Here is an 18339-nt window from a genome sequence, read left to right as displayed (position 1 = left end):
TTTGCCTTAAAGGTACAGGATTTAATGAAGACGAAGAAAGTAACTTAGTGTAGGGTGAGGGTGGAAGGAAACTTGTATAGCAGTTTGTGGGAGTAGTTGTAAATTTGAAGGCTATGTAAACATTAGGCTAGTTTAAAGGACAAAACTGAGCCTATGGTATCTTCTTCTGTCCAGTTGTTTTGTTTTAAATGGTAAATATTCCATGCATATACCACTTAAGCTAATCTCCTCAAAATTTTCATTATAAAATACTAACAGAACTGTTGTTTGTGACTTGAAAAGCCTTTTTAAAGTCGGAATGTGTGGTCTCCTGATTTCAGGATTCCTAATAACATAATTCAGTGCCCCACAATTCCCAATGAAAGAAAGATATGGAACAGATCTTCAGGATCATCATGCAGAAAGAGTAACAAGGCTTGTGCTTACAGATGCTTGTTTGAATTTAAATACTGGAATTGGTAGAAATCAGATGATAAACCTTGTACCTCCTGACCATTATTCTCTCTCTACGGTGTAAGGGGAAAAGTTACATTCAAGGGTTTTATTTTTGTGCTTCTGTATAGTAAAAATGATTTGTACATATGGATTAGAAAGGTAGAGGAGACAGCTGAGAAGTTTGACCTTTTATATTACATGGACCAGAAGACCTGATGAAGCAAAGTATCCCTTGGGGAAGCAGGGGCAGCAATTCTCATTCACTAGCTATTTGTGTAAAATAAATAAAGTGAAAGCTTTACAGCCAATCACATTTCCATCTGAGAAGCACAGGCTTTATTTTTTTTATTGTGTAAAATATTCAGTTTTCTATGTTTTCAGACATTAGGTCTTGCTAGCCTTTGCTAGAGCTCTAGATTGAAGTCAGTTTTGAGAAAAGGTTGGCTTAACATTTAATCCTGTGATACTCAACCCTGTGACTTGTTCATTAGAGCTGTTAGAAGGATTTTTTTTAATCAAGTTAGTGTTGTGAATTTGGACATCTAAAGTAGGTACTTTAGAGGTACTTCATTTGCAAAATGGATCCATCTAATCACAAATGGATAGTATTTAGAGTCAGTTGATACTAGCCACCACTTACCAACAAATTATTTAGTGCTATTGAATTGGATTGCCTATTAAGCTTGGAAAAGAGGGGCATTGGCTACTCTATCTAGCCTTAGTTTTTTGTAGTGTTCATGTTTTAAAAACAAGCTTCTCCGTTTCCATTTGCAAATAGAGCAAAACCAGAAAAATCACACAGTGTGTAAGGGACATAAACACCTAAATGAATGGTTATTTATGAAAGCTAGGAAAAAAAGCCAAACCAAGCCCTAGCAATATTTTCCTTACTAATGTAAAATCTGCAAAACTGCCCTATAAGAGGATTGCTTGGGAAAAACTTCTGTGTGTAGAGGTAGTGCTTGTAAGAGAGATACTCTGATGTAACAGACTGAGTAAGAAGAGCAAAGCACATGTTGGTGAGATACATAACACAAAAACAAAGGCATCAACTAGAGAAGAACAAGATGTATTTTTTTTTTTTCCCCCATTGCAGAAATTGACTTTCCTATAGTACACAAGGTTTAAAACATTAGTCTTTGAATCTCTGTGGAGATGATTTTCATAGTTTTTTTTGAAAGTGTTAATTCCTGAAATAGTTATAACTTTAGGAATCTGGAATGAATGTTAATTTTGGTATATAGGCTTTATGCTTTTGTGAATAATTCAAAATGCTAACATTGTACAGGAAATGCAGCTTGAGCTTGTGGTGGTTAAAATTGAATTACAATCCAAATGGGCAGTTTGACTGAGCAATCTGAGGTAAATTATGTAGGCAACCGTAATAATAAAGTAGACTATGATCGAAATATGTTTTGAATTAGTTCCTAGCAGCTAGTAATAATGAAATGCATTTATCAAGGTTGGTTGTACTACTCAAAGCATTCAGAGGTGTGACTCCAAATGCATTTTTCTTCAACTGCTATGGGCATATTTATATTAACTTTCAAATGGATATAGATATTCAGTTTTGTCTCTATTTAGCAGTGTCCTTTGTCTTCTCTTTTGCTGCATTGCTTTGTGCTCTGGCTATTGATATCTCTTTCTCAAACGATAGACCCCCAGAGTTGTCCAGCTTGAAGCAGTATTATCTTCAAAACCAAGCAATGAAGCTGAAGGTTTGTTTTAGGTGTTCTTAAGTTTTTAAAATGAGAAGGGGATGCTGCTATGAAGACCATGGATTGTGTAGTCTTATCCCTGCCATGAGACTGCAGATGCCATGGTAGACACCGTTAATAGGAGTTGAGATACCCAGTATCCCCTTTTTCCATTAATTTCTTCCTGTAGGTCAATGTTAAACTCAGAGAAAGGTATAGTCCCTTTCATTAGAAGTAGTTAATAGCACTTAACGAAAAGATTAGACACAATTGCGCTGAGTAAAACCCTTAAGTTTTGGGGGTTTTCTTTTTCCCCCAGTTCATTGTGGTAATGGTTACACGGCAATGATGGGGAAAGTGCTGATATCATAGTAGGGTATTATGTTTAGACATGCACACCACCAAGCTACAGTAAGTGTTGCAATTATACAAAACGTGTAAAAAAAAATTCTTCCTCTGTTCCTCTGATTTCTTCTGTGCTGTTGTGCACTCTGTCTCCTTTCTTTGGAGCTGGATGCTGTTAACTAGTGCTTTTCTGCCCTTTGTGGGGAAGGGGCTGCTAGTAAGCTCTGTTCCGCTCTCTCCCTTCCCTGGTGCCCTGGTTCTAAATGAAGTTTCTAGCAGAATCAACTTGTGAATATGGACATTAGTGAATCCTGTAAAGAAGTTCTGCTGAAAGAAGGTGCCTGTAGCTGCACTGATGGGTAGCAGGAAGGGGCTTGAAGATTGCCGGAGGAGGGGCACAGGCACCTCACCCTAGTAAAACTAGACCAATGAGGTCAATCAGAGCATTGATCTTTTCTCCTCACTAATCTTTCTGCTCCTGTGTTTTTAGAAAAAAGGCTATATTTGATGGTGGTGGTGGTATCATCATCATCATCATCATTATTATTCAGTACTATTGCAGGTCATGGTGCTTGGCTGTTACCTTTGTTACTGATGATAGAAGACTTTAGCAGAAAGTGCTGTTAGAAGGAGTAACACTTGGAAACAGGTCCAACTTGAGTTTCCTGCCAAATATCAGGAAGTTTGCTATTAGCCACTGTTATTAATGCTATTTCTGTTGGATAGTCCAACTTGTTCAATAGATACTTTCATTGGTAGCTGGCTACTTAGAAAAACAGCTTAGCATTTGCAGGTAAAATCAGGGATAGCCCTTACACCAAAGGACAATGATATCCATCCCTGCTAGAATAACCTTTTAGCTCTGAGACTTATTTCATTGTTGTGATAAGTGCGGAGAGCACAAATGCCAGTGAAAAGCCCAACGCTGTAGCCTGCTTGACTTAGAATTACCCTGTGTGTGCACGGGAGTCCTCAGTGTGGGGATGGGGAAGAGAGGAGTCCCTCCAGCTAAAAAGCATTAGAACTGCTGCTGTGAGAAATCATCTCATCATAAATTCCTCTGGTTTTGGACTTCATACTGTCAGTTAAATGTCTACTGCCAGCTTCTGTCACGTGCCATAGCAAACTGGCAGTATACTCTGGGTGGTCCTTACTTAATCTTCAGGACTGAAAGAGCTGCGTTATGAATAAACCACAGGGATTCAGCTGAGCTTTATTCTGAGCTGTACTTTTAGTGCATTTTCAGTCTTGTCAAGTTTGTGGCCATAGTGTTTACATGTAGTATACATATATAACACATATTACATATATAACTACATAGCATATGGTGTAGTTCTTGCTATTCTTCACTTATATTTCTCTGGTATAAATCTTCATAGAGGATGTGCCAGGACTATCTGTAACTGATGGCTTCTTTTTTTCTTCTCCAGGTCATATAAATGCAGTTTTGTGATTGTAGAGCTAGTGCTGATAAAGCAATTCTGAATACTTTTTAAAAGACCTTTAGATACAGAGAATACTTCAAACACTGTGGAGCTGACAGATCATTAGGATTGTAGCTTGTTACTTGCATATACTTGGAATTTCCGTAAAGTTTCAACTCCCATTTTTATTTTCACTTTTTTCCTCTCAAGAGTTTATCCTTCTCAAACTTGTCTTCATCTAATGTAGACAGTCATGTTTTGAGGTGGGGTAATATTTTTTACCAGGATCTTGTAAGAACTATTGTGTTCTTATCACTGAATACCATTATTAAATCCCTTGTGTTTACCATTCTCACAACCACCATTCTCACACTTTAGCATGGTGATACAGAGAATATAGTCATAAAAGTTAATTATGGAGAGTTCTTTGATGTCTGATGATCTGTGAATGGTTGTTTCGCCATCCTCAGAAATCTCAAATTTTGAAAGATCAAGCATGGGGCTTTTCAGTATGTAGGTGCAGGCCAGTAATTGCAAGAGCGAAGCCTGCAATTTAGAAATAAAGCAAAATTCCATACTCAATTTTGCTAATTAACGAGATTAATATGTGAACTTCTGCTTTAATTCATAATGCTTTAGTCATCTGTATCTATTGGCTCTTGTTTCATGTTTTGTTTCAGACATCTTTTTTTTTTTTTTTTCTTATCCATCTTTAATTCTAGAACAACCAGAGAATGGTAATGATGCTACTGAATTGGGCAACTTTATCATACCAGAGATTAGTGTCACAAGTGTGGCTGGAGAGAGGACCGGGAATGGGGAAAAGAGCAGAGCACTAGCAGAGAATGATGTTCAGCATTTACAGGGAGTACAGGAAACAGCTACAGATCCTAGAACTGACAGCAAAGGCATGCCAGAAATCAGGAGGCAAAAATCTGTAAGAAAAATGATGGAGGATGGAATAAACTCATCTGGCAGAGTGCAGTTTTAGCAGAGCACTTGTAGCTGCACTCTAAGGTACCACCATTGATTGAAAGGGTCACTGCTGCATGTTTGGAGAATTAAAGTATGCAGTTAATATATTTGCATGTGTGATAACACAAATGCATGTATTGCACACAGCTTCGTTGGTGCCACAATGACGACATACTTACAAGTAGATTTATTTAATCTGGAGAAAACACACTAAGACTCAACATACCTTTGAGTTTATTAAGCATATTTATTGGGTTTACAAAATCCAGTGATCAATGGTACAAAGTATTCATCAAAATGGATGTGAAAAGTATCTTGCTGTGTACCTCAGATTTCCCAAATTCCACCTTTCATGATGTACTGGAGATCTCATGTTGCGCTTGAGTTTCCAACTCATACCACCAGACCTATGACACAGAAAGTGACCTTTCAGTCCTAAAGCATTCGTGGGCTGCGGAACATGCAGGTGCCATATTGGGTGTCCTGGGGCATTGATCACATATGTTTATAATTAACAAGCTTTGCAAAATCATGTATTGGAGCACTTGCTTAAAATAAGATTTACACTTTTTTTTGTTCTGTGTGATATCTTCTAATCTATAAGTTTCTAATCTCCTGCATGAATTAACAAGATTGCATTTTTTTTTTCCAAAATCACTACAAAATGAGATTGTGGGCATGCTTTTTGATCTACTTAATGTAGCATTATTTGCTGTAACTTTATATCCTAATGAACCTTAAGTCCAAAATGTAATGAAATAGGTAAGTGTTTTGTCTCCTTTCTCTGTTCTGTTGCTGTATGGCTTCACGCTTGTAAATATAAAAATCTAGCAATACATAAAATCAATAAATATGACAATTGCTAATTATTTATTTCTTTTTCTATCATGCAGGTAATACTGATTTAGCAATTCAAGAAGACCTGATAGAAGTATCCGAAAGTGATGAAGGGTTTTACTCTAGGGCAACTTCCAGTACAAGTCAGTCTGCCCTATCTAACAGCAGCAACACGAGCAGTAAGAACCTTTTAGGGAAGAGCCAACGAAGGTCTGGAGGAAGCAAAGCTGGAGGAAAAGAAAAGGAAGGAGAAACCTGCAGAGAACACTTGTCACGAAAACAAACTCAGAGAGCCATGAGTGAGAATCTAGAGCTTGTCTCTCTGAAGAGACTGACACTGACAACGAGCCAGTCCCTGCCTAAGCCTGGCAGCCATAGTTTGGCCAGAACAACCACTACTGTGTTTAGTAAATCCTTTGAACAGGTCAGCGGTGTCACAGTTCCAAATAATCGTGGTGGTGTATCTGGTACAGAGGCAAACAGGTTTTCAGCTTGCAGTCTTCAGGAGGAAAAACTGATATATGGAACAGAAAGAACAGATCTTCCAATTTTAAGCAAACAACCTAATCAGCAGCGACCTCCTAGTATTAGCATAACTTTGTCAACAGATTGATATTAAATTGGCATGTACGAAAAATAAAATATTGAGGGTTTATGCCAATGCTGGTACATTGGTACATTCAGCTCCTTAATATGCTATACATTACTTTCTTAAACCTCAGGCCCATAAACTCTTATTTGGCTCACATTTGACAGTAACAGTGAATAGACAACAGTTATAATAATTTTGCATCAACTTCTAACAGCTTGGAAAGTTCCTCTTTGACTTACATCCAGTATACACCCGATTGCTTATGGCTTCATGTGAAGTTTACAGCTTCACCAATTTAACAGTTATTGACTGGTTGTATAGCCACTGACCAAGATGTGTGGCTTTTTATAAATGCACAGTATGGGAACAAATAGAGCCTCTTTCCCAGATTCTGCTTTTTCACTACCACTTGGCATAGGCAAAACTGCAAGTACTACTTTTATTTAAGAGGAGTCTTGCAGTACAGGCATGAAATTTTGGAACAGCATTGTAAGAACAAACATTCTCTTATGTTATCTATGAGAAAGCTGTGCTTACATGTAAGGTTAAAACTAGAAGCATCGGTTCAGTGTTTGATGTTATGGTGGTTTTTGTAATGGTACTTAGTACACGTTGCAATGTTCATACTTTGAGTCTGGATTACAGATGCATTTTGGTTTTTCTATATATCTTTGAAACTGGGCCAAAAGTCATATGGCAGCAGTACTTGTGGATGGGAGTTCTTATCAGTTGCTATAGTAGTCACTCTTCAGACTTACAAATTGTGTGACAGACTGTTTCTTTCATATTCTTAAATATCAGGCACAAAGCTGCTCATTGAAAAGTGGCTGTCATCATCATTTTCATTATTTGTGGGGAAGAGATGTGCTTGTATAACAATGTTATGCAGGAAATAAGGCATGAGCCCTTTGCACTGACTCAAGCAAATCAGGAGTGTGAATGTGTTTAATGTGAACTTCCTACTTGAGACTAACAGATTACTACCAAAGGATGTGTACTTTCAGTAACTTGCAAGCACAAAGGGAAATTATAATGTAAATATAACTAGCACTGTAATTCCTAGACTTTTATATCTATTATTTTTCTAGTTTGAAATTCTAAAACAGCAACCTGTTCAAGGTTACCTAACCTTTAACCTTCAGTTAGTTTCATACAAACTTTTATAGTGTTAAGACTTAAAAAATGGACATTAAAGCTTCTTATGTAGAAATCTGGAGAAGATATAGCTGACAAAACCACTCCAGTAGCAGCGATTAGCTGATGAACAGACAATACATTATTGTGAGTGGAGAACTAGGATGAAGATCTAAGGCATAGTCACTCCCAACTGCCCAGGTTTCTGCACCTAGTGATCCCTTAATCATCAAGAACCTTGTAATAAACACTAAATTTCTGGTAGACTTTCTTATTTGCCTGGAGATAAGTTTAGATATCCCTTTTTGGCTTAATCTGAAGCACAAATAACTTTTAAGCAGCTAATGTTATTCAGGTTTATAGCAATTAAAAAGCTGGTTAATTAATTACAAGAGATGAGGAGACATAGTTGATAGGGACAAGTAAGTCGTATAATTCTACTTCTAAGACTGCAGGCCAGATGTGTACATTTCTCAGTATTCACTGAAGTCTGTGGAATAGCTGCATCAGTCTATGGATGTTTGTCTTCACCTGAGAACCGGAGTTTAAATGAATGTGCCACACTTTCTTGTTCTTCACTTTGTTGTGTGACACTGTTCTATTCTAGTAATGCAGCAGTACACCTTTTTGCAGTGTTTTCTTAACTGTACATGAAAACTTATATTCCTATTGTATAAACTACAAGGTTCTCCTGTTTAGTGTTTAATACTTTGGCCAGTGCAACTGGTTCTTTGAAGTTGTATGTTTTTGTAAATACTTTGTACAGCAGAAAATTTTGCCTCTTTTTAACAGATTTTTCTGCAATACACATTAGGCAGCACATTTGTTTCATATTGACTAATACACGTGGCTGCTGGAGCGTGCATAACCACTAGCAGTAGAAGGGTTTTAGGCAGCTGATAGCAGGCCTCGGCTAGCACTACACGTGCTTGAATGTAGAGCTCTTCTGTTCCTTGAAGTTTGTTCTAGATGTTAGAAAGAAAGAACCTGCAGAACTTAGAGCTGCCTCTTGATCTGCTCTGGCAGTGTAGCACTTAAGAATACTTTGGAAACACGTTACAGTAATTTAAATTGAAACATAAACTAGAGTAGCTAAATAAAATTGCAGTTGGCAGATGTTTGTTGTGATGATATTACTTGTGAGTTAGTGTTAAGGGACTAGAATTTTTAAGTAATTCTACTGGTTTTGTTTCATTTCATTCATGATTGTTTCAGTTAGACAGAGCAGACACTCTTTCAAGCTGGGTGTTGGTATAAAAGATATTTATTATACTGGGAAGATTTAGTCACTTCAGCTATAAATAATTAGAATTTTGAAGGTTCTAAAATGCCATAAAATGTAGATATGTAACATAATGTTTACAATACTGCTGGCTCCAAGGCAAACAGTGTTGAAGTTAGTTTATCCTTTTATTTATCCATCTAATTATTCTAACTGTGGTCTGGCTTGAACCCAAGACATAGGCTCATAGTGGTACAACTGAAATTACATAAACCTTCAGACTTTTTTGAGAAAATGATAAAAGGAAAGGTTCTTGGTGCTAAAGGCTGCTGTTTCTATGCATATGTGGCTTAATAAAAATATGTATGTGTTGGTCTCTGGAGCAGCTTACACAATGAGCATCTTTTGTGAACTGGCATCACACCTTGATACTGATAGTCTAATGAATTTCTTTCCTGATGTAAGTAATGAAACTTTCAGTTGTGCTTCCTTTCTTAAAAATGGAAAAGGGGAAAAAAACAAAACAAACAAAAACCAAACCAAAAAAAACCAAAAGCAGGGTAAGGGAGAGGGAGGGCAGAATTATTTGTTGTCCCAATATCCATGGTGCAAAATTTGGGGTGGGGGGAAGGGTGGGAGGTAGGGCTGGAAGCAGATATAGTAATTCTTTCACGATATTTCTAAAACTGTCAGGCTCTTGGGTTTTGAGCGTTATCTGATCACTTTAGACTGATGAATGAAAAATGTGTATTAGAGAAGTAGAGGCCTTTTAACAGTGTAAGGAAAACCTGTTAAAACATCCCGTATTGTAGTCTGGCCGGTGGCGGGTAGTTCTGATGAATAGTCCAAACATCATGCGCAGCTGCAACGTTCTGTGGGAAGAATGTTATGTAGGAGTGAATCATCTCAAATTATAAGAGAAGTTGTTTTAATGCTGACATTTATAACTGACCTTACTGTTTCTAATGATGGCTTTGAACAACAACACTTTCAAAACTCTGTTGAAGCTGAGAAGAATTATTTTTGTGAGAATCTGGAACATTTGTGAAAAAATTTTGTGTGGCCTCGAACCACTTGCTGTAGAGCTGCAATGACTTTTCTGAAGGAAATGTCCTTGGATACCGGACAGATTTGACAAATACAGAAATATATACCTATTTTAGCCACAGTTCTCTCCGAGGAGGCCTCTTATTTCTATGAGGGTTCTAGAAATTTCTAACTTAATTATTGTCTGATATCTTTTGTCAGTGTTTGAGGCTTATAGTGCTGTATATAGGTGTGTAATATATTGCCTCTTGTATAATTCTACTTTTAAGACTGGATGGGTACATTTCTCAACATTCACCGAAGTTTGTGGAATAGCTGCATCAGTCTGGATGCCTGTCTTCACCTGAGAACCTGAGTTTAAATGGATATGCTACACTTTTTCATTCTTCAGTTTGTTGTGTGCAGCTGTTCTGTTCTATTAACACAGTATTTCACCTTTTTTACAGTGAAGTGGTCTCTTAATTGTACATGAAAACTTACATTCCTAATGTATAAACTACAAGGTTGTCTTGTTTAGTGTTCAATAATTTGGACAGTAAAATAAACTGGGTTTTTTTGAAGTTGTATGCTTTTGTAAATACTTTTTACAGCAGCAAATTTTGCTGCTTCATTACAGGCTGTGTTGAAATACACATTAGATAGCAATATGCTTGTTTTCATTATACCCTTCTAGAAGTTACAGTAAGGTTGACCACATGACTTGAAATAAACTGAATACCCGTTTTACAGAGCGTAGGCTCTGTAAATGCCGCCTTGTCAGGTAAGACACCGTGCCTAAACCTGAGAAACACTGACTGGCAGGTGAAAGGTGGGTTCAAGCAGATGGGTTGTAAACTGGTTGATGGCAGAAGTAGATGACTGTCCTGTCAGTAATGTAGCACTGCTTGGGCAACTTGGTAGTTTTGATGGTCTTGATATGACAATGGTTTGGTACACAGCCATTACTTACAATGTGTCTTTATTATTAGATCTGCTACCCAGCAATCTTCACTGTTCCTGCGACCTGCTGGCAATCCAGGGGCTGTTGGCTGCCTTTGCTGCGAGGGCCTGTGTGGCTGCCTCACATTCCCCTTGCTCATGAAGATCCCCAGGGCTTTATCTGCAAAGCTGCTTTCCAGCTGTCTAGCCCCGTGTGTGCTGATGCCAGGGGTGGTTTGTCCCCAGGGGCAGGACTTGGTGTTGCCCTTGAAACTTCCTGAGATTTGTGTGTTGGCTCCCATCTCCTGCCGGTTGATGTCCCTGTGAATTGTAGTGCCCCCTTCTGGGGTGTCGACAGCTCCTCCTGCTTCTGTTATCTGCAAACACGTGAGGGTGAGCTCTGTCCCATCACCCACCTTCATCGGTGAAGGTGTTAAGCCATGCTGGCCTGGGCATGGACCCCTGGTGTACACCAGTAAGGCCAGGTGTCCAGCTGGGCTTTGTGCCACTGGTCGCAGCCCCCCGAGTCTGGGAGTTGAGGCAATTTTCTGTGCTCAGAGGCGTGGGATTCCTGAGGGCTGCAGTTGCTGGCAGCAACAGAAGGAAAGGTGGCAGTGAGTCCTGTGGCCTTTTCCATACCTCCTGTCAGCAGGTCCTCTGCCCCACTCAGTCATGGAGCCCTATTTTTCCCTAGTCTTCCTGTTGCTGACAGTATCTCTGCTGAAGTTTTCTTTTGTTGTCCTAACCTCCCTTGCCAGATTCTACCTCATTTGTGCTTTGGCTTCCCTAACTCCATCTGTGCACGCTTGGATAGTACATCTATAATCCCCCTAGGTCCCCTGCTTTTGCTTCCACCTCTTATATGCTGCTTCTTCATGTCTAAGTGTAAGTTGAGAGCTCCTTGTTCATATATCTAGGCCTGCTACCTTTGGTTGATTTTCTGTGTGTTGGGATGGACCATTCCTGAGCCTGGAGGAGACAGTTCCTGAACACCGACCAGCTCTCCTCGGCCCTTCTCTCTAGGGTGGTCTCCCATGGGCATCTAACGAGCAGCTTCCCTGCGCAAGGCAAGTTCTGTTCTGTAGGTCCAGGGTTGTGATCCTGCATTTTGTTCAGAGGTCCTTTCCTTTCCCTTTACAAATGTAGTCTCTGTAATGCTGTAGAGAAACCTGGATGAATAGAAGAGCTGATGGCAGCCATGGGAGATCTCACTGTGCGTGGGTTTTTTTTTTTTGAATGGGCAAAACTCAATTTCATACAAATAGGCGAGAAAGGAAATCTCAGATTCCTAACACTTCACTTGAACAAGCTAAAAGTTTTCTTTTCAAAAGGTACAAATTAGACTTGATGCTGTGATTGTCCTGTGTGTAAGGTCTGCTATTTCAGTTACAGAGGGTGAAAGGCGGTGCTTAGAATGGGCTCTTATGTGGTTTCAGGTCAGATTTGTTATTGATGAGTGAAAGACAAGATGAATTTGAATACCTCCTCTCTTCCCAAAATGTGGTGGGGAGTACAAAAGAAAACAATGGTACCCCAAAATACAGCCCTTAATGGAGGCTGAGAGTACCTGAGAGCCCGCTGGACAACTCATAGTGAGAGGGATGTTTGAAGGTAATACAGGCAATTAGGAACCAGTTACAGAAATCACATTTGTTTCTACCGACTTTACAGCTAGTTGCCTGTATTGAGCTTGGAATAATTATTTTTCATGTTTTATATTAATCTGGCTTTGTAATAAAGATTACTTCAGTATGGGAGTGTTCTCCCCACCCACAGCTGCCAGGTATTAAATACATCTGCTAATGTGGGGTAGCGGGAAGAATGTCACTGTGACTCCAGAAACCTTTGTGAAGCAAGTCTTTACATTGCACAGTGCTCGCTTCATTAACTTGATTCCTAAAATGAGATTGTGTTTAATCATCTGTTACTCTAAATGTACTGGGACAATACTGAAATTTAATGGCGCGGAAAGACTTATGGAAGTTACTCTGAGTCACGCTGTACTTCTGACAAGCTACCTAGTTGTTTTTCTTGTCATTAATGCTGACTAGTACTGGCAGTCCTCTGTGTAGAGTTTCTTGGTCTGGACTATGAGGGCAGATTTTTCTGGTGTGAGAGGATAGATTTCAAAGGAGGTGAGAAGAAATACGAGTGTTTTACCTCAACAAGGCACAACAAAGTGAATGGAGGAGTGTCGGGTATTGGCACAGGAAGCCCTCGGTGTGGACGCGATTTGCCGATGTTTTCGCAATACAAATAACGAACCAACATTCAGTGCTTTCTCTGAAAGATGCTTTGCTCATGCGTGAAACTTGAATATCATCTTTGATTCCTATCAAAGTAGGAACAGAACAGTGACTCATTTAAAACATATATATAAAACCATGTTATGTGTGTGTATATACATTTTTATATATGCACACATATATATGATTTTCTCTTCAGCTAGCCAAATTATGGAGTTCTTAGAACTGTTGGAGCTGGCAAAGGCTTGGACCAGCACTGCTGTCAATGACCCGTGAGACAATCTAAACATAGCTAGGAACTAAAAAGTTGTACTGCCACTGGTGTGTTTTCCTTGTGGTGTTATCTGCCAAGAGTAAATTGATTTGAACATAAATGGTAAAGGATCTGTACTTAGTTCTTAAATATGTTTTAAAAACCCCACAACATTCATATTTTTTTCTTTTGATGTTTTGTTGTTAAAACACATGTGGTTTCATTATTGTTAATAACATGCAGTTCAGACTTCGCTAATAATTCGGATTGAATAATTGAATTGGGATAACATTATACACGTTAATGTTTTGGAATCAAGTGTGAGCCAGCTGTCATACCAAATGTCAGCTTTCAGCAGACTGTCCTGCCCCTAAAACGTCGGTGTTTGAGACATCTGCTATAATAAATCACAAAATGGAAAGACTTCCGCAAGGTAACAACAGTAATGTTCTCCAGAAGATTGTTTACTCGCTAATTCATTGGGATTTATATTCCTCATTTCAGCCATTAAAGAAAACTAATCCAACTGCCATTTAGATAAGACACTAATTTCAGCTCTCCCGGTATTGACTGGAGAAAGATACAGGGACTGTCATACTGATTCAGCACATCCTGACATAAGGAGATCCTCTCTGACACCCGAAAAGCATTCATCCCATCTCTCACTTCTCATCCTGAACAACCGGCTTAGCATTGCTGCCTCGTCACTGCTTCCTACCGAACTGAATCCATACATCCCTCTCCTTGCTGCATGAAGCCAAAATAAGCTTTAGTGTAGCAACAGTCTCTTCAGCATAGCTCAGAATGTCAGCAGGAAGGCCTTAGAAGCAGGCAGATGTCTAGGAAGAATAGATCTGTTTAGTAGTTCTCCTGGCCAGAATGTAAAGATCAGCTTGAAATAACGTGGATGGGTGCTGGGATTTAAGATTCAAACTGCATCTGATTGGATTATTTGAGTAATGACAAGTTAGCTGCATTTCAGAATGTCTAAAGCAGGGAAGAGGGAAAGAACTGGAGCACAAATCTCTCTACACCACTCCCTTTTCTGCCATTCTTGCTTCAGGATCCCCCTTAAAAGTATGTAATAGCTTTATCAGCTTTTGAATTTAAAGCAGCAATGTTGTTAAAGCTTCCTTACAACTGAATGATACCAGTTTGTTTCTAGCTGAATCCTCTGACAAATCTGACGCTTGGTTCTTAACTCTTCAGCCTGGGAAGGAGCTTCTTGACTGCCTCCCATACTGCATCAAGTTCATAACTAAGTTTCTTTGGTCATCTGTAAGAATTTACTGTTTCTTGCTACCAAGGTAGGAAGCCGTGCTACAAAAGCATTGCCCTTGAACACCTGAAGCACATTCAAGTTTATGATAGATTCAAGCCTTCCCCAGCTCCGTGAAGGGCCAAGGAGAGATTTTCATCAGCCTTTGCCCGAGAGAGGCTTCCCGACCAACATCAGAAGCATTAACACGCTTACAGCCTCGTACTGAGGTGTTTGTGTGGCAGCCAGCTCTACGTGCGGCTGCAGGAGTTAGGACAGAGGCCAGCGCCAACTGGTGGGCTTTTCCAATACTCTGCCTTTGCGTGGGCAGAACTCTATGTTGCAGAATAGTGGGAGGCTGGATGCACTTCCCAAATGGCCAGCTGGAAAGGCAATTTTGGAAGTCTTGGTCTGGACATTGCGTTGACCCCGAGCAGCGCTGCAGCTGCTGATCTCCTGAAACACTGTGATCTAGTTCCTCAATGGATTAGTTCACTGCTTTGGCATCATTACCTAAACTAAAATGTGCCCACAGTCAAATAACTCGAAGACATTACTGAGCAATGGATTTTCCCAAGATTCCACACTGTATGATCCATTTTGTAAAGCCCGGTGTGCATGATACATACTGCAGCATGATATGTGTGCTCCATTCTCAATGAATGACAGAGTGTTTTTGTACCTTAGGAGCAGTATTGGATAAAAAACTGTGATGCTTGCGAGCACAAAGAGTTTTAATGCATTCTGGTAATGGTGAGATGAGTAACTTCTTAAATACGCCAACAAAATTACTTACTAGGTACATCCACTTATAAGGTATTTGATGCCATAATTTAATTTCAGGCAGAAAAACAGCACCTTGGAAGAATCTTTATTCAATCTTGAGATATTGAACAGCTTTAATATGCCTTGACATTCAGTATCACATTCATAATCCCTGTAATTATTCCTTCCTACTCTAACAAGAGCAGGCACTGTACAGCACAAGTACTGAGGGATAGTTTTGTTTCGTGCTTGGAAGGAGGAACACGTTATATAAAGCGCACTTTGTACTGAGCTGTGGGAAAAGAGGTGAATGGGAGGCTAAACCAGAAGCTTTAAAAGCAGTACAAAATGCCTAATATGCTTCCTCTCTGCCTGTCTGTGTAGGCAGTTTTGAATGAATAAAGAAGATGCACAAAATGAGACAGGCATAAAGCTGCGACCTTACTGGAGGGAGAGAGCTTTTGGAGGAAACCTCTTCTCGCATGGCTCCCACCTGACTGCAAGGGCAAGCGTCTTCCCGTCAGCCAGGGCTTGTGCTGTGGTGCTCTGCCCCATCCCTCCCTGTGCCTAAAACTTGTGCCTCTGTCACCTTCTTGGAGAGGAACCTGAGCACTGGTACTACCACAGTAACAAATACAGGAAATTAATGCTAAAACAGCTTACACAGGGCTAGAATTGCATTTGTCGGTCGTACTGGTGGCTGTGCTCCACTATGTAGGGGTTAAGTGTTGATGATTTTTCTTGTCATGCTTTGGCGTCAAGAAATGCATGATTGGTACCTGGAGCCAAATGATGGGAACTTCTGGACTGTTTCTGGCAGAGGGTTACACACACACCATGAGTGTGTGTGAAGAATTCTTTTGCTTTCTTAAAGGAGGTGACCCCTAAACTGGAGGTGACAGTGGAATTAAGAGGACTTGCTGAATGTACTAGCCTTCGGCTGGTTATCTGAGGGAGTTCATGGAAGACACAGGGCAAAGGCTACAGTTTTTGGTCAGATCTGACCTTACAAGGTGTGAAGGAGGCATCCATATAAGGATGGGGGGTTAAAAGTTGGACATCTCAAGGTTTGCAGATATCAACCAAAGAGGTGAATAGGCAGTTTACAAGGTACATGGGAAGGGCAAGTCTGGTGTGATGGGGGAATGAAGCTGTCCACGTGGCATAGCACAGCTGATCTATCTACCCAGAGCAAGAACAAGGTGCAGATCTGACTCTACAGGAGATCCCAAAAAACCAAACATTACTGTTGTCTCGCTGATTTGGCCAGTGTGGTCTCACTTAGAAGGTTGGTTTTTTTTAAAGTAATGTAAGGAGTTTGCATAATGGCACTGAGACCATTCATGAGCAGTATGTCAGAGTGTTTGCTATAGAAATAATACACTAGAATAGCTTTTGTAAGCGGAGCATGAGCATGGAGAGATCCACGGGACTGACCAAAGGCACAAGTAAAGGTAAGGTTGGTGGTGACGAACAATGTGGCAGATTTAAAAAAAAAAAAAGGAAATGACTATGTAGTCTTTAAGCTAAAATCTCTTGGGAAGAGAGTGGTAAAAACATTTTAGTGGGATAGTGTTACACGTCTGCTATAATCCGTTGGAGAGAGATTTGTAATCTTTGCAGAGGAATGTTAACAAAAACTGTCATTAGTAGAGATTTAAATTTTCTTGTTGTAGGTTGGAGGACAAATTCTATCAATAATTGCAGCTCCTTATTGCTTCTGGAAGTCATAACTGACACACTTGTTCAACAAAATATTCCTGAACCAAGAACAGGGCATGCTGCTTCATGCTTCGAACATCTTTATGTTGCAGAGAAGTAAATCAGCCCTGGGTGGGAGCTTGGCTGGTGAGACTGCCCTTCTGGCGTGTAAACCATCTTGTTCAGCTTGGGCTCTGGTACTTCTACACAAGACTTCATTGTACCACTGTGCAAGACTTACAGTGAAGTAAGTGACAGTTATATAAAATAACTGTTGTTGGTTTAGACAAACAATAAAAAGTAGACCTTGAATCAAAGGACTTTTCTCAAAGTTCACCCTTTTGAAATAAAATGAAGATGGATGGACAGTGAAGTTCATTGGCCTGAGAGAAAGCAAAAAAAACTCCCAAAATCTCAAAGAATCTTTAGTAAAGGGCAGTGTCTCTAGCGTTTTTACCTTAAGAAGGGGAGAAATCTTGTTTGGAAAGCTGGCATCTTTAAAAGTGTGCTAGAGCACCTGTCAGGAACTGAGTGAACAGGGAGCAGAAGAAAGCGTACAGTCTATTGGGATAAGAAAGTCTTTGTGATGGACTGAATTACCAGAAGACTTTAACTTTTGCAAAGGAAATTAAGTATATGTACAGATTCCGTAACTATAAAAACAGAACAAGGTAAAAAGCACAAAGCGGCCAGAGCAGGACGGGGTCTGAGAACAGCAAGTGTAAGAAAATGTTTTCAAGAAGATTGACATTGCCACCCCATGGCCAGTCAGTACAAGGACATAGCGATGCACATCCAAAGGTTAAAGCAGAACGTAAGGTAAGGTTATGTTCCTACAGTCCCTGTCACAACTGCTTCTCTGAATCAACAGTAGAAGGCCGGGCATCCTGGGTAGTGCAGAGCCTGAGCTGTTCACTAGTGTATCATTCCCACCACAGACATCAGGGTAGCCCCTGGGGGTTCAGTTACATGCCACGGTACGTTGACTGAATAAGGGGGACTCTTTATGCCAAGAAGAACAGTTCAGTGGCTCACAAGTTCAGCAGCTGATCTTTAAGCTTTTAGTTATCACAGCAGATTGCAGTTCACTGAGTCTTCAGGCAAATGTACTAGAAGGCTCTGTGTGGTTTGCTGTGCTGTGCTCTATGGAAATACTTGCCTTAAACTACTTCTTTGCAGCTTTCATTACCTGGAGAGATTAAGTGAAGCACGGCAGGGTTACAATCCTGAAGTCACCCTGTGGGTCTTTCTAGCAGTCAGAAGGAAGATGCCCCATAGTGATCCAACTTGATCACATTTGCTCAAGTCTCTCAATATCTACTCAGTGGGCAAATTATTATCTAGCATGAACTCCCCTAGCCTTGCCAGTCACCTCTTCTAACCACTACGCTACTCTGACAGGTAAATCAAAATGTCAAGTCAAACAAACCCTGAGCACCCATGACATCAGGCTGTCATATGGAAAACAGAAGAAAGTCAAAATGGAAGCT

The 18339-nt window shown here is 39.9% G+C and overlaps 1 protein-coding gene across 5 annotated transcripts in view; it reads left to right on the top strand.

Annotated features, from left to right (window-relative positions):
* HYCC1 (hyccin PI4KA lipid kinase complex subunit 1) overlaps positions 1–10268 on the top strand; it is a 49176-nt gene extending 38908 nt beyond the window's left edge. For 3 of the 5 annotated variants that reach the window (XM_075083020.1, XM_075083021.1, XM_075083022.1), the window contains exon 11: positions 5770–10268. In XM_075083020.1, the coding sequence (XP_074939121.1) occupies positions 5770–6326 (557 nt within the window). In that variant the 3' untranslated portion in view covers positions 6327–10268. Of the gene's footprint in view, positions 1–4623; positions 4919–5769 lie in introns of all 5 variants that reach the window. The other 2 variants (XM_075083024.1, XM_075083025.1) reach the window with 2 other exon arrangements.
* Positions 10269–18339: the final 8071 nt, after the last annotated feature.

This window comes from Phalacrocorax aristotelis, chromosome 2 (genome assembly GCF_949628215.1).
Source record: "Phalacrocorax aristotelis chromosome 2, bGulAri2.1, whole genome shotgun sequence".
Classification (NCBI taxonomy): Eukaryota; Metazoa; Chordata; class Aves; order Suliformes; family Phalacrocoracidae; genus Phalacrocorax; species Phalacrocorax aristotelis.
The sequence above is the reverse complement of the archived record's forward strand: the minus strand, read 5'-3'. Positions and strand labels throughout refer to the sequence as shown.